The following is a 14,140-nucleotide window of genomic DNA, read 5'->3' on the forward strand; positions in this document are numbered from 1 at the left end:
ATGCCCTTGCAATCTGACAGATTTGGAGCACTTTTGCAAGGAAGAGTGGGAAAATATTACCAAATCAAGATGTGCCATGCTGATATACTCCTACCCAAGAAGGCTGAATGCTGTAATTAAATCAAAAGGTGCTTCAACAAAGTATTAGTTTAAGGGTGTGCACACTTATGCAACCAGCTTATTGTACGTTTTTTTATTTTTTATATTTTTCCCCTAACAGATTTGTTTGTTTTTTTCAATTGAATTGAACAGGTTATAGGTCACATTAAAGGTGGAAAAAGTTTTGAAATTATTTATTTTGGTCTCATTTTTTTATATCACAAAAATGTATCATTTTAACAGGGGTGTGTAAACTTTTTATAGCCACTGTAGCTTTCCCCATATGAAACTTAACTCTCATTTGTATTTTGCTTTCATAAGGCAGCAGTCCTTGGCTATCCAATCAGTAAAACTTTGTCATGGGCTTAACTTTGCAGTAAATTTTGCATGAAAAATAGGCAAAAAGAAAGGAACTGTATTAAAGCTAAGAATTACTGCATTATTTATCCAAACACCTCTATATATACCTTCAACCAACAACTGTGGAAATTCACTTATCAGAAATAAAGTTTAAAAATATTTGAAATTACCTCTTTGAGACATTCTTTGCATAGTGGGCAGTGGGGTGTATGATCTAGGCAGCGTTCTAAACACTTTTTACAGAACGAGTGACCACATGGCGTAGTTACAGGCTCAAAGAGCAACCTACAGTAAAAACAGAAGTACAGAAACAGTTTACAACAGTTAGCATTCAACATACCAAATATGCTAAGGTCTTCATTCACAGTCCTTAAGTTGTATTATCTCAGCTCACTGTTGGCATCAAGTTACAAAATCACTGGTTAAACGGGCAAGAGCATTGGTAGCTGCATCCATTTATCAAAGGAATTTTCTAGAAGTGATGTTTTGCTGAATGTAGGCCAGCAAATAGTTTTCCAAAATTGCCATCTTTTTTCCAAGATGAGATGACCATGGGAGCTCGTTACAAAAATATGACTGAAGGTATTTTTCCTCTGTATGAGGGTGTGTGGATCTGCACTCACATAAAGTGCTCAAGTTTCCTGCCTTTTTTAGAAAAATGCTTTTTGTAGAGTTGTGATACATTAAACATTCAATGAAAAAACTTTTAACAAACTTTACAGCGTCACAAACCATTTAAACTACAACTGAAACAAATATAAATGTGTATTACTAGACCTCTTCAGAAATGGGTTTTCTTTTTTCCTCAAGCTGACCTGTCTATGGTTGCCTTACTTATAGGTGCAAATGTCCTGAGGCAATAGCAGGTTTGAAATGCATGTTTTCTGAAAAATTACATGAGCAAAAATACATAAAACTTACATAGTTGTCATAATTTTAGATCTGGAAATCTGAAAATTCCATTTTCCATGTTTCCAAACACCCTCACATATCCTGCAATGCACTGCATTACCTAACCTTTTTATACAGCAGCAGTCCTTGGCTATCTGGATCTGAGGTAAGATGAATGAAAACATTGGATACTTTAGAAAGTGACAGGCTGAAAACCATCTACACCAAAGGCAGAGTAAGGCAACTGGATATGTTACAAAAGACAGACCTGCTCTTTAAGATCTGATATGCTAAGTATGTATACAAATGTTAAATAAAATAAATAAAAAAAATAAATAAAATGTAACTCTCATATCTGGTAAGAGAAAATTCCTCCTCTGTAAACAGAGCACAGGCCTAAGAAATTTGGGTGGCCCTCCACATGGGAGTATACTCCTTATTACTGTGACTCCTCCAAAGGAAGACCAGAACTTGGACGTCAGATTCAGTTTGTGTCTTACAAAGATGTTGTCAGTAGACCTAGAAGCTAATGTACAGACATAGTAAAGTTGTGTACACTTACACTGTTGCAGTCATTACATTTGGGTTATCTGCTTGCAGGTAGCCCTCAGCCAGCCTGATTAACAAAGTCTTGGTCCTGCATTGGTTGCTGTCCCTTCTTCCATGACGTCAGGTAGTCAGAGGTATAAAACATGCAGCCGACGCCATTACATCAGTTTTTCTTGCCCCAGATGTCAGGTGCCCCCCTAATGTGAAGCAATTAAATATAAAAGTACAAAGATATACCTCCAACAAAAAAGCAAATACACCAAAAAGGCTTTTAAGCATAGTAAAGGAAAGTAGAGGTATAGCCAAAAGAAGTTAGTGGGCTGGAGGGAGGGTAACCAGGACTGCAACAGTGAATACACTCAAAGATCTACATTTATGGTAAGTGTACACAACTGTAATATGTTCTTCGTGTTTCACTGTTGCAGTCATTACATTTGGGTAGATTCCCAAAGCTATGGTTGGCAGGAGGAATTTAGATAGCATTAGGGCCAGCTATAAGGCCCTGCAAGACTGCAGTGGCAAAGCCAGCTCTGGATTTAGAGAAAACTGGCAAATGATAATGCTTGGTGAAAGTATGTACAGAACTCCAGGTAGCAGCTTCTAGGATGTCCCTGGTAGGGACACCTCTGAGAAAGGCTGTAGATGTAGATGGAGCCCTGGTGGAGAGAGGTCTGAACCCCTGGGGGATAGGTTTTCCATGGTGCTTATAGCAGAAATGAATGCAATGGCTTATCCATTTAGAAATGGTTTGCTTTGAAATAGCCTTCCCCTCTGTCCCTGCAGCAAATGCCACCAGTATGTTGTTCAAATAGCCTTTGAGGTTTAGTCCTGTCCAAGTAGAATCTAAGTTGTCTGTGCACATCTACGGAATGCAGAATCCATTCCCCTTTATTCTGTGGATTGGGAAAGAAGGTTGGCAAATGAATGGACTGATTAAAAGCCACACTGGATACCACCTTGGGCATGAAGGATGGATTGGTTCTGAGGGACACCCTGTTTGCATGAAAGATGATGAAAGGCTCCACTGCCATAAGGGCCTGTAATTCAGATACCCTTCTAGCTGAAGTGATTGCTAAAAGGAAAGCTGTTTTCCAAGAAAGAAATGTTAAGTCTGCAGTAGCAGCTGGCTCAAAAAGAGGTACAGTGACTTTCTCCAAGACAAAGTTAAGGTCCCAGACTGGGGTTGGAGCACTCCTGGGTGGTCTCAAATTTTTGGCCACTCTGAGGAACTGCTTGAGCAGTGGATGAGAGAAGAGGGGAGGCTCTGTGCTATAATGAGCTGAAATGGCTGAGGCGTGGATTTTAATGGAGGAAAAAGACAGGCCCTTGTGAAGCATCTCAGTTAAGTATTGTAAAATCTGAGGTAAATTGGGTGCTGCTGTGCTCATTCCTTGAGATTGGTTCCAGGCACAGAATCCTTTTCCATTTTTCAGCATAAGATTTTCTAGTACTAGGCCTCCTTGCCTCTAAAATGATATCCATCACAGGTTTGCTGAGGGATGGTAAGGAGAGATTAAGTAATTAGCCAGGCTGCAAGGTTCAGTGTTAGAAGCTGAGGGTGCAGAATCTGGTTCTCCTGCTGAGACAGCAGGGAAGGAGTCTGAGGCAGGTGCCATGGAGATACCCGTGACACACTGCGTAAAAGGGGGTACCAGTGTTGGCGCGGCCAGTCTGGAGCAATCAAAATCATCCTTGGTTTGTCCTGTTTGATTTTTAGTAGTACTTTGGAGAGCAGAGGCAGAGGGGGGAAGGCATAGACTGATAGGTTTTTCCAGCTGATAGACAGAGCATCTACTTTCCAGGCTTGTTTGTGGGGAGTCCTTGTGCAAAATTTGTCCAATTGGTAGTTCTGGGGAGAGGCAAACAGGTCTATATCTGGGCTCCCCCATTTGCTTGTCAACATATTGAAAATCCTTGCTTCCAGTTTCCACTCGTGTGGGTCCATGAGGTTTCTGCTTAGTCCATCTGCCAGTGTATTTAATTTTCCTGGCAAGAATTGAGCTTGTAGGTGCACTTGGTAGCTCAAGGCTGTGTTTCACAATGCCACGGCTAGCCTGCAGAGGGGGTAAGAATGTGTACCCCCATGATTGTTTATGTACCGCATAACAGTGGTGTTGTCAGTCTTTACCATTAGTTGTCCTGGAAGAATGTGGTCCTTGAAGGCTGTCAGAGCATTCTGTACAGCTAACATTTCTTTTTGATTGATATGCAGGTGCATTTGACTTGGGCTTCATTTGCCCTGAATGCAATTCCCTGCCAGGTGAGCCCCCCATGCATAGTCTGATGCATCTGTTGTTAGGGTTTGGGCGGCAGGGGGTGGTGTGAAAGGTAGTCCCTTGTTTTGGTGGCGGGCCTCTGCCCACCAAAGGAACTCTAGGCGTAAGCAGGGTATGATAGGAATCATTGTTTCTAGGTCTTGAGAAAGTTGACACTATAGTCTTTTTAGATACCACTGTAGTTTCCTCATATGCAGTCTTGCATATGGAATTAGAAGAATGCAGAAAGCCATGAACCCCAAGGCTTGCAGTATTTGTCTTGCAGATAGCAGGGGTTTTGTGGCCACTTGTTTGAAGTAGGTTGTCAAATGAATTTGTTTCACTGGCGTGAGGTAAGCCACCTGGGAAGTTGTATTCAAGCTTGCTCCCAGGAATATAATTTGTTGACAGGGTACCAGGTGTGATTTCTTTTCGTTTATGATGTACCCCAGACAAGTTAGAACCATTTGTACAAAGGCCAGATGATTCAAAAGTATGTCCTGGCTTTCTGCCTGAATTAGACAATCATCCAGGTATGGGTATATTTGAATATTTCTTTGCCTGCAAAATGCAATAACTGGAGCTAGGCACTTTGTGAATACCCTGGGCGCAGTAGATAAGCCAAAGGGCAGTGCAGAGAACTGATAGTACATGTAGCCTGCTTTGAAGCGTAGGTATCTTCTGCAAGATTCCTGATTGGGATGTGCAGGTATGCTTCTTTTAAATCTAGTGTCGACAACCAGGCATCTTTGCCTAGCATAGGAAGTAACCGAAGAGTCAGCATCTTGAATTTTGGAATCTCCAAAAAGGTGTTTAGAGTAGACAGGTCCAGGATAGGACGCCATGAATTGTATTTTCTGGGTACCAGGAACAGTCTCGAGTAGAAACCTTGTCCCTTTTCCTCTTCTGGTACCAGTTGAATAGCCCCCCATGCTTAAGAGAAGAAGTACTTGTTTTTGGGCCTCTGCCCACTGATTTGGGGTTAGGCCTGGCCACCCGCTTGGTGTTGGCAACATGTGGAAGTGAAATCTGTATCCCTGGGACACTATATTTAAAACCCATTTGTCCTGGGTAATGAGTTCCCAATTATTTGCATGAAGAGCAATCTTTCCCCCCAAAGAGGCAGTCAGTTAAGAAGTGCTTGGAAATTTTAAAAGGAAGTCATTGAGACAGTTTACCATAGGTGGAGTCTTATTATTCCCAGATTTGGAAGTGGAGACCACCCACTGCTTAGTTCTGTGTGTTCCCTGGGACTGAAACCTGGGGTTTTTGCTGTGTCTGGTTTTGGCTTGAGAAGACCTGGAAGGGGCTGGAAAGGACCAGTTCTTAGAGGGCCAGTGCCTTCTAAATCTAGGAGGATGAACTTGTAAAAAATCTTTAACAGTTTGCATAGATTTACCTTTATCTTCTATCTTTTTAAAAACTTCCTCAGCCTTGTTGCCAAACAGGCGGTCCTAATTTAAAGGAGCATCCAACAATTTAGCTTTAACATGATCAGGCAAAGATTGCTCCTTAAGCCAAGCATGCCTTCTGAGCACAGACCTAGTAACAGCAGCCCTGCAAGAGGCCCCTAATGAATCAAAACCACATTGCAAAGTAAGTTTTCCAACTTGTTCAGCAGAATGCATTAAATCCTGTACTTCTTTATTTTCCACACAGTCAGGAATCAACATCATTTTCTGTTTAAACAGTCCAATAACATGTTGCTGATACTTTAACATATGAAACTGGCAGTTTAAAGCCCTAATGGCCAAGGTTGCAGAAGTGTAAACCTTCTTACCCCATCTATCCAGCGCCCTGGAGTCTCTATCAGAAGGGGTAGGATTTTTAGCAGTAGAAGCCTTAATGCCCTTGGGCCCCTGTGAAATAGTCTCTGGATCTGCAATAGGATTTTTAAAAAGGAACTTGTGGGACTCAGGGACCCTGTAGTATCTGTCAGGTTTTCTGGGAACAGGAAGCAGGGAATCAGGGGCCAAACTACATTCCGAAAAAGCATCATCAACAATGTCTAGTACAGGAGGAATAGCTAAACGCCTATGCTGAGGTAGGAGAAGGAAATCCCTAAGCCTCCTTTTTGAATCAGAAAAATCCTGGCTTTCCCAGAGGAAATGCTCCCTTAGAGTATGTAAGGTTTTCTCAAAAGAAAAATCCTCAGGAGGGGAAGCAGAGGGCATGGAGTCCTCTGCATCAGAATCTTCATAAGTAGATAAGGGCAAATCCACTCATCAAAAGAATCAGAAACAACAAAATCCTGATCAGAAGATTCATAATCAACTTAATTCCTAGGCCTCTTAGAAAGGGGGGGGGGGGTTGGCTACCCCAGATTAGAGTTATTAGATCTTCAGCCATTCTTATCATTTGTTTTTTAGGCATAGAGGCCTGATCATGTAGCCTGGGCATCGTTTTTTTAGGCATGGATTGAGATTTAGGCCTAAGTAAAGAAGGAGGCGTCGGTTTAATATGCAAGTCCGTAGAGGCCTGAATACACCCTCAGAAGCCGGTGCCTGCACAGCGGCTCTGGACCCATCCAAGGTACAGACATCTGGAGGTTCCATAGCTGAAGCATCTTGTGGCATACTGGACTCCGAATGGGTCTCAGTAGAGGCCTGTGAATCAGAAGTAGCGGGTATCAGGGGCTGCGAAAGTGCCTCACTGAGTACTGGCGAACTGGCGACTGGCTTAGGAGAAGCGTCGTTGGCAGTTTTGGACCTAGGCGGCCTGTCTCTGTCTCTTTATCTTTGCGTTTTTTCGGAATCCCGGTAGTCGGATGGCTAACCGACGACATTTCTGGATAATTAAACCGAGAACCAAAATATTTAGAGGCGAAAATATACAGATGACGGATAGTGCGCTGATTAAATAAAGCACAAAACCGACAGCAAGGTACATCATGGTCAGGGCCTAGGCAAGGAATACAGTACGAATGAAAATCTTTATGAGGTATTTGCTTTCCACAAGTAATGCAATTATTAACTTTTACTGACATCGGTAAGGAGCAAGAAAAAGTTTCCCCAGTGGGGTACTTAGCTTTAGTTGAAGACTTCGGTTCTGAAACTCGAAAACGAAAATTTTAGGAGTCGGCCGACCGGCACTTGCGAACTGCTTCTGCTTCTGGCACCGTACAGCAAGAAAGACTGATGTAATGGCGTTGGCTGCATGTTTTATATGTACCCCTGACGACCTGACATCATGGAAGAAGGGACAGCAACCAACGCAGGATCCAAGACTTTGTTAATCAGGCCGACTGAAGGCTACCTGCAAGCAGATAACCCAAATATAATGACTGCAACAGCGAAACATGAACATCTAGGGCTGTGTGTCTGAAAAAAGGCTGTAGACGTAGCACCTGCTCCAAGTTTCACTCTTCAGTATTGAAGTAAGAAGTGTACTGTAATTATACAAAACTGCATACAGACAACCAAGCTTGTTAAGGTAACTAGTAAGGGAGGATGGAGTAGCCGAGGAGCTTTCCAGGAAGCCCTGCAGTATGGGTCTGGCAAACCCTGCTCTAGATTTAGAAATTACATCTAATTTATAGTGTTTGGTGAAGGCATGGACTGAGGTCCATGTAACTGCTTCAGAACTGAAGGTGTCCAACCCCTTAAAAAAGGCCCCAGGTGAAGCAACAGTCATGGTGGAATGATCCCTAACAGGGGAATGTGGAGTCTTACCATGGTGAGTGTAGCATAAGGAAATAGTCTTGGAAATCCAGGAGGAAATAGTAGGCTAGGAGACAACCCACCCCAAGGTCCTGGGGTGGTAAGAAACAAAAAGCTGATCTGATTTCCTAACAGTCTTTGTCTTGTCTAAATAAAATCTAAGTTGCCTCTGGACATCTAAAGTATGGAGGACCCTCTCACTAAGGTTCTGGGGGTCTGGGGGGAAGTCAAAAAGGTAGGTAAGTGCATGCACTGATTTAGAGATAGGTCATTGACTACCTTAGGCATAAGTGAGGGGTTTGTACGCAGGGAGATCCTGTCTTTGTGGAAGACCAGAAAGGGTGAACTGCTGCCAGTTGCTAGCAGGTTATATTCGTGGAGACAAGTTTTTTTGTTTCTTTTTCCCATGCAAGTCTACTTTCTATAGGGTAGAAGGGCCTAATGTAGGTCTACATTTGATAAGGTTGGATTTACCTCTTCCCCCCAACAAGGATCTGAGGAATCTCCTTAGGGCCTTCAGTTATCACGTGCCATTGTTCACCTTGGATATCCGAAATTGATGTCTGCTCAGCCTCTGCGGACATGCTTATGCTCGGATCTAAGGTGGCCTGGATGTCAGGCTCAACTTAAAGATCTGAGCTGTGAACCAGGCATGTCTCTGTGCTGTCCTCCACCTCAAGAGAGACATCCGTATCCAGAGGCGCAGTAGAAGTTTCAGGCTTTGGTTTTTGGTCTTCCACTTAAACATTGACTCTGTTTCGGGCCCCAAGGATCCCTCCACAGTGCATTTTTCTAGCTGATTCTCAAGGTAGACAGCTAAAGAGGATATCTACTCCTTATGGTCTTTGGGACAAACACTTGACAAATAGCGCAGTGTTTGTGGTCGTGATTTGGGCCTAGGCAGAACAGGCACTGGGTGTGGCTATCCTTGTGTGGAATTCGTTGTCCACATTTGTACTTGTCCTTCTTGGATGACATGACCCCTAACTAAAGACAGTAGCAAAAGTCAAAAAAATCTCCCAACGGGACACTTATCTGAAATGTGAAAATCATAAATGACTCTGTCAGACCATACATTGGAGGAACCTGGGGTTCAGATATGGCAGCAAAGAAGTTCTGAGGATGGTACGCGTGTATGTCGCTTTTATGGCTGACGTCTGACCACAGCCTATGTGCGATGAACCACGTACCCTATAGTAGAAAAGTCTTTTGTATACTGGTCGATGTCTGGTCACCTATGGCAGGGAACTCCCTCATGTTATGAATACTGCAACAGATGAATAGAAGACATCCAGTGTTCTTTTGGAATACGCTAGAAACAGCTGATTAACTTTGTGGTCAATCTTTGTCCTCTCAGCATAGAACCTCAGCTAACAGTACAAGTCTATAGAATAGAGGAGATACTCTCCCCAACACGGGTAGATGAACACACTGATAGAGGTTAGTCTCAGTGGAAACTTTTGGAATAGAATGGATCTCTGTGAAAAACCAGCCTGTTCCTGTGAAATTCCCAAGATAAAATGGAAGCTCAACTGTTGATACAAGTGCTTCATAAATTCTCCTGGCAGAAGTGTCAGACATAAAGAAAAAAGTTTTCCAAGAAAAGTATTTTAAGTCTGAAAAAGCTATGTGTGTTCAAGGTGTTCAAGGTGGGCAAGATCAGCTTCTCCAGCACAAACTACAAGTCCCAAGGCAGTAGAGGATCATGTAGAGGAAATATCATTAAAATGTGCCTTACAAAAAGGCTATGCAAACCTATGTTAACCTTCAAAGAAGCTACAGAACAGGAAATAAGGCCTCCGTGAAAACTGCCTATGACTATGAAATGGACTTTGATGGAGGAATAACTCAGCCTAGAAATGAAAATCTGATCAAGATAGTCTAAAATAGACATAATGGGGCTGAGAAGGGGTTCACTCCTGTGCTTGTGGACCAAATATGCAAACAGGTCCACATCTGTAAGTTTTATGTTAACCAAACAGACAAAAGATTAGAGCCACTCAAGAAGAGAAAGAAGGGTTACTGCCCACTAATGGAACTGCAGAAGCTATACTGTTAACCTGAAGGGAAATGATGCATGAGTGAAGCCTGCGGGATGCACAGGTTCACACCATCTTGTATGTAGTCAGTCCCAAAGTCTTCTCCAACAGGCAATGCAGAATCAGTAGGAACCAATTTTGCTGAGGCCAGTAACAGGGACATGAAAATGACTTTATGCAGCTTTGCTTTCTGAATGACTCTGTCATTATATGAAATGGGAGGAAATTGTAGAGCAGATCAAGAGACCATTTCTGGAACACAGCATCCCTAGGATGCACCCCATCATGGAAGCATTAGTTAAGTAGCAGTTGAATTTGGTGACGGTTGGTGAAAGTACAGTTGTGTACACTTACCATAAATGTAGATGTCCGAATGTATTCAAAGTTGCAGTCATTACATTTGGGTTATCTGCTTTGCAGTAGCCCTCAGTCAGCCTGATTAACAAAGTCTTGGGTCCTGCGTCGGTTGCTGTCCCTTCTTCCATGACGTTAGGTCGTCAGGGGTATAAAACATGCAGCCGACACCATTACATTAGTTTTTCTTGCCCCAGATGTCAGGTACCCCCATAATGGGAAGCAATTAAATCTATACATACAAGGATATACCTCCAACAAAAAAGCAAATACACCAAAAAGCTTTTTGAGCATACTAAGTAAGAGCAGAAGTATAGCCAAAAGAAAAAAGGGGGCTGGATAGAGGGTAATCAGGACTGCAACAGTGAATACACTCGAACATCTACATTTATGGTAAGTGTACATAACTGTACAAGACTGCAGTAGCAAAACCAGATCTGGATTTAGAGAAAATTGGCAAATGATAATGCTTGGTGAAAGTATGTACAGAACTCCAGGTAGCAGCTTCTAGGATGTCCCTAGTAGGGATGCCCCTGAGAAAGGCTGTAGAGGTAGATGCAGCCCTGGTTGAATGGGGTCTCATGCCCTGTGGGATAGGTTTTTCATTATGCTTATAGCAGAAAAGAATGCAGTGGCCTATCCATTTTGAAATGGCTTTCCCTCTGTACCTGCAGAAAATGCCACAAGCAGTTGTTCAGATTTCCTTTAAGGTTTAGTCCTGTCCAAGTAAAATCTAAGCTGTCTGTGCACATCTAAAGAGTGCAGTATCCATTCCCCTTTGTTCTGTGGGTTAGGAAAGAAGGTAGGCAAATGAATGGACTGATTAAGAGCCACACTGGATACCACCTTGGGCATGAAGGAGGGATTGGTTCTGAGGGACACCCTGTCTGCATGAAAGATGATGAAAGGTTCCACTGCCATAAGGGCCTGTAATTCAGATACCCTTCTTGCAGAAGTGATAGCTAAAAGGAAAGCTGTTTTCCAGGAAATAAATTTTAAATCTGCAGTAGCAGCTGGCTCAAAAGGAGGAAGAGTGAGTTTCTCCAAGACAAAGTTAAGAGCCCAGGCTGGAGTTGGAGCTCTCCTGGGTGGCCTTACGTTTTTGGCCCCTCTGAGGAACTGCTTGAGCAGTGGGTGAGAGAAGAGGGGAGGCTCTGTGCTATAATGAGCGGAAATGGCTGAGGCATGAATTTTGAAGAAAAAGGACAAGCCCTTATGAAGCATCTCAGTCAAGTATTGTAGAATCTGAGGTAAATTGGGCACTGCTGCGTTCATTCCTTGAGATTGGTTCCAGGCACAAAATCTTTTCCATTTTGCAGCATAAGACGTTCTGGTACTGGGCCTCCTTGCCTCTAAATGATATCCATCACTGATTTACTGATGGATGGTAAAGGAGAGATTAGGTAATTAGCCAGGCTGCTAGGTTTAGGGTTTGCAGCTGAGGGTGCAGAATCTGGTTCTCCTGTTGAGACAACAGGGAAGGAGTCCGAGGCAGGTGCCATGGAGCCAAGAGTGACACACTGCGCAAGAGTGGGTACCAGTGTTGGCAAGGCCAGTCTGGTGCAATTAAAATCATCCTTGGCTTGTCCTGTTTGCTCTTTAGTAGTAATTTGGAGAGCAGAGGCAGAAGAGGAAAGGCATAAACTGATAGGTTTTTCCAGCTGAAGGATAGAGCATCCACTTTCCAAGCTACCTTGTGGGGAATCCTTGTGCAGAAATTTGTCCAATTGATGGTTCCGGGGGGGAGGCAAACAGGTTTATATCTGGGCTCCTCCATTTGCTTGTCAACATGTTGAAATTCCTTGGTTCCAGTTTCCACGTGTGTAGGTCCATGAGATTTCTAATTAGACCGTCTGCCAGTGTATTTAGTTTTCCTGGCAGGAATTGAGCTTGTAGATTCACTTGGTAGCTCAAGGCTGTGTTCCACAATGCCATGGCTAGTCTACAGAGGGGGTAAGAATGAGTACCCCCTGCTTGTTTATGTACCACATCACAGTGATGTTGTCCATCTTTACCATTAGTTGTCCTGGAAGAATGTGGTCCTTGAAGGCCATCAGTGCATTCTGTACAGCTAACATTTCCTTTTGATTTATGTGCAGGTGCATTTGACTTGGGTTCCATTTGCCCTGAATGCACTTCCCTGCCAGGTGAGCCCCCATGCATAGTCTGACACATCTGTTGTTAAAATTTGGGCGGCAGGGGGTAGTGTGAATGGTAGTCCCCTGTTTTGGTGGCAGGCCTCTGCCCACCAAAGGAACTCTTAGGTGTAGGCAAGGTATGATTGGAATCCTTGCTTCTAGATCCTGTGAATGTTGACACCATAGGCTTTTGAGATACCATTGTAGTTTCCTCATATGCAGCCCTGCATATGGAATTAGAAGAATGCAGGAGGCCATGAGCCCCAAGGCTTGCAGAATTTGCCTTGCAGATAGCTGGGTTTGTGTGGCCACTTGTTTGAGGTAGGTTGTCAAATGAATCCGTTTCTCTGGTGTGAGGAAAGCCATCTGGGAAGTTGTATTCAAGCTTGCTCCCAGGAATGTAATTTGTTGACAGGTGTGATTTCTTTTTGTTTATGCTGTACCCCAGACAAGTCAGTACCCTTTGAACAAAGGCCAGATGATTCAAAAGTATGTCCTGGCTTACTGCCTGAATTAGACAATTGTCCAGGTATGGGTATATTTGAATATTTCTTTGCCTGCAAAATGCAATGACTGGAGCTAGGCACTTTGTGAATACCCTGGGCGCAGTAGATAAGCCAAAGGGCAGTGCAGAGAACTGATAGTGCATGTAGCCTGCTTTGAAGCGTAGGTATTTTCTGCAAGACTCCCTGATAGGGATGTGCAGGTATGCTTCTTTTAACTCTAATGTTGCTAACCATGCATCTTTACCTAGCATAGGAAGCAGCTGGTGAAGAGTCAGCATTTTGAATTTTGGAATCACCAGGAAGGTGTTTAGAGTAGAAAGGTCCAGGATAGGACACCATGTATTGCCTTTTCTGGGTACCAAGAAAAGTCTCGAATAGAAACCTTGTCCCTTTTCCTCCTCTGGTACCAACTGAACAGCCTCCATGTGTAAAAGAGAGAGAGAGACAGTACTTGATTTTGGGCCTCCGCCCACTGATTTGGGGGTAGATCTGGCCACCCGCTTGTAGTTGGTAACATGTGGAAGTGAAATCTGTATTCTTGGGACACTATATTTAAAACCCATTTGTCCTGGGTAATGAGTTCCCAGTGTTTGGCCTGCAGACCAATCTTTCCGCCTAAAGGAGCATTCAGTTGGGAAGTGCTTGGAAATTTTAAAAGCAAGTCACTAAGACAGTTTTCCATAGGGGGGAGTCTTACTACTCCCAGATTTGGGAGAGGAAACCCCCCATGGCTTAGTCTTGTGTGTCCCTTGGGACTGAAAAGTACAGTTTTGTACCTACCATAAATGTAGATGTCCTAACTGGATAGCATCTGCAGTCATAACATCTCTGCTGGTCTTCAGGTATAAAGGCATCACTTCAGTGTTTCTTGCCCCAGATGCCAGTTGCCCTTTGGAAGGCTAAATTTTGGGTAAATGCCAATGTTTCCCAAAGGATAGAAGGAAAACACAAAAAATAAGCATGTATGTACATATATACAACATCTACATTTATGGTAGGTACAAAAGTGTACTATGTCCTTCATGGATGCATCTGCAGTCATTATGTTCTGTGGAATTGGTTTTCCATGGAAGGAGTAACAGAATCGTATGCAATTTCCTATCCATTTGGAGATTGTCTGTTTCTGTTACTTTTGTTCTGTCCAGGTAGTAGCGTAGCTGTCTGTGTACATCCAAGGTATGCAGCATTCTTTCCCTCTGTTTTGTGGGTTGGGGAAGAAGGTAGGTAGGTGTATTGCCTGGTTTGCCAGTAGGAAAGCAGTTTTCCATGAAAGATGCTGTAGGTCTGCTG

General features: G+C 43.3%; 1 protein-coding gene across 3 annotated transcripts in view; it reads right to left on the reverse strand.

The window, feature by feature from the left end:
• Window positions 1-14,140, reverse strand: part of LONRF1 (LON peptidase N-terminal domain and ring finger 1) — a 1,181,374-nt gene that overhangs the window by 695,393 nt on the left and 471,841 nt on the right. For all 3 annotated transcript variants that reach the window (XM_044062498.1, XM_044062495.1, XM_044062496.1), the window contains one exon: window positions 630-744. In XM_044062498.1, coding sequence (XP_043918433.1) covers window positions 630-744 — 115 coding nt within the window. The remainder of the gene's footprint in view (window positions 1-629; window positions 745-14,140) is intronic.

Source organism: Protopterus annectens, chromosome 2.part1 (genome assembly GCF_019279795.1).
Source record: "Protopterus annectens isolate FY-2018-M chromosome 2.part1, PAN1.0, whole genome shotgun sequence".
NCBI classification, from domain to species: domain Eukaryota; kingdom Metazoa; phylum Chordata; order Ceratodontiformes; family Protopteridae; genus Protopterus; species Protopterus annectens.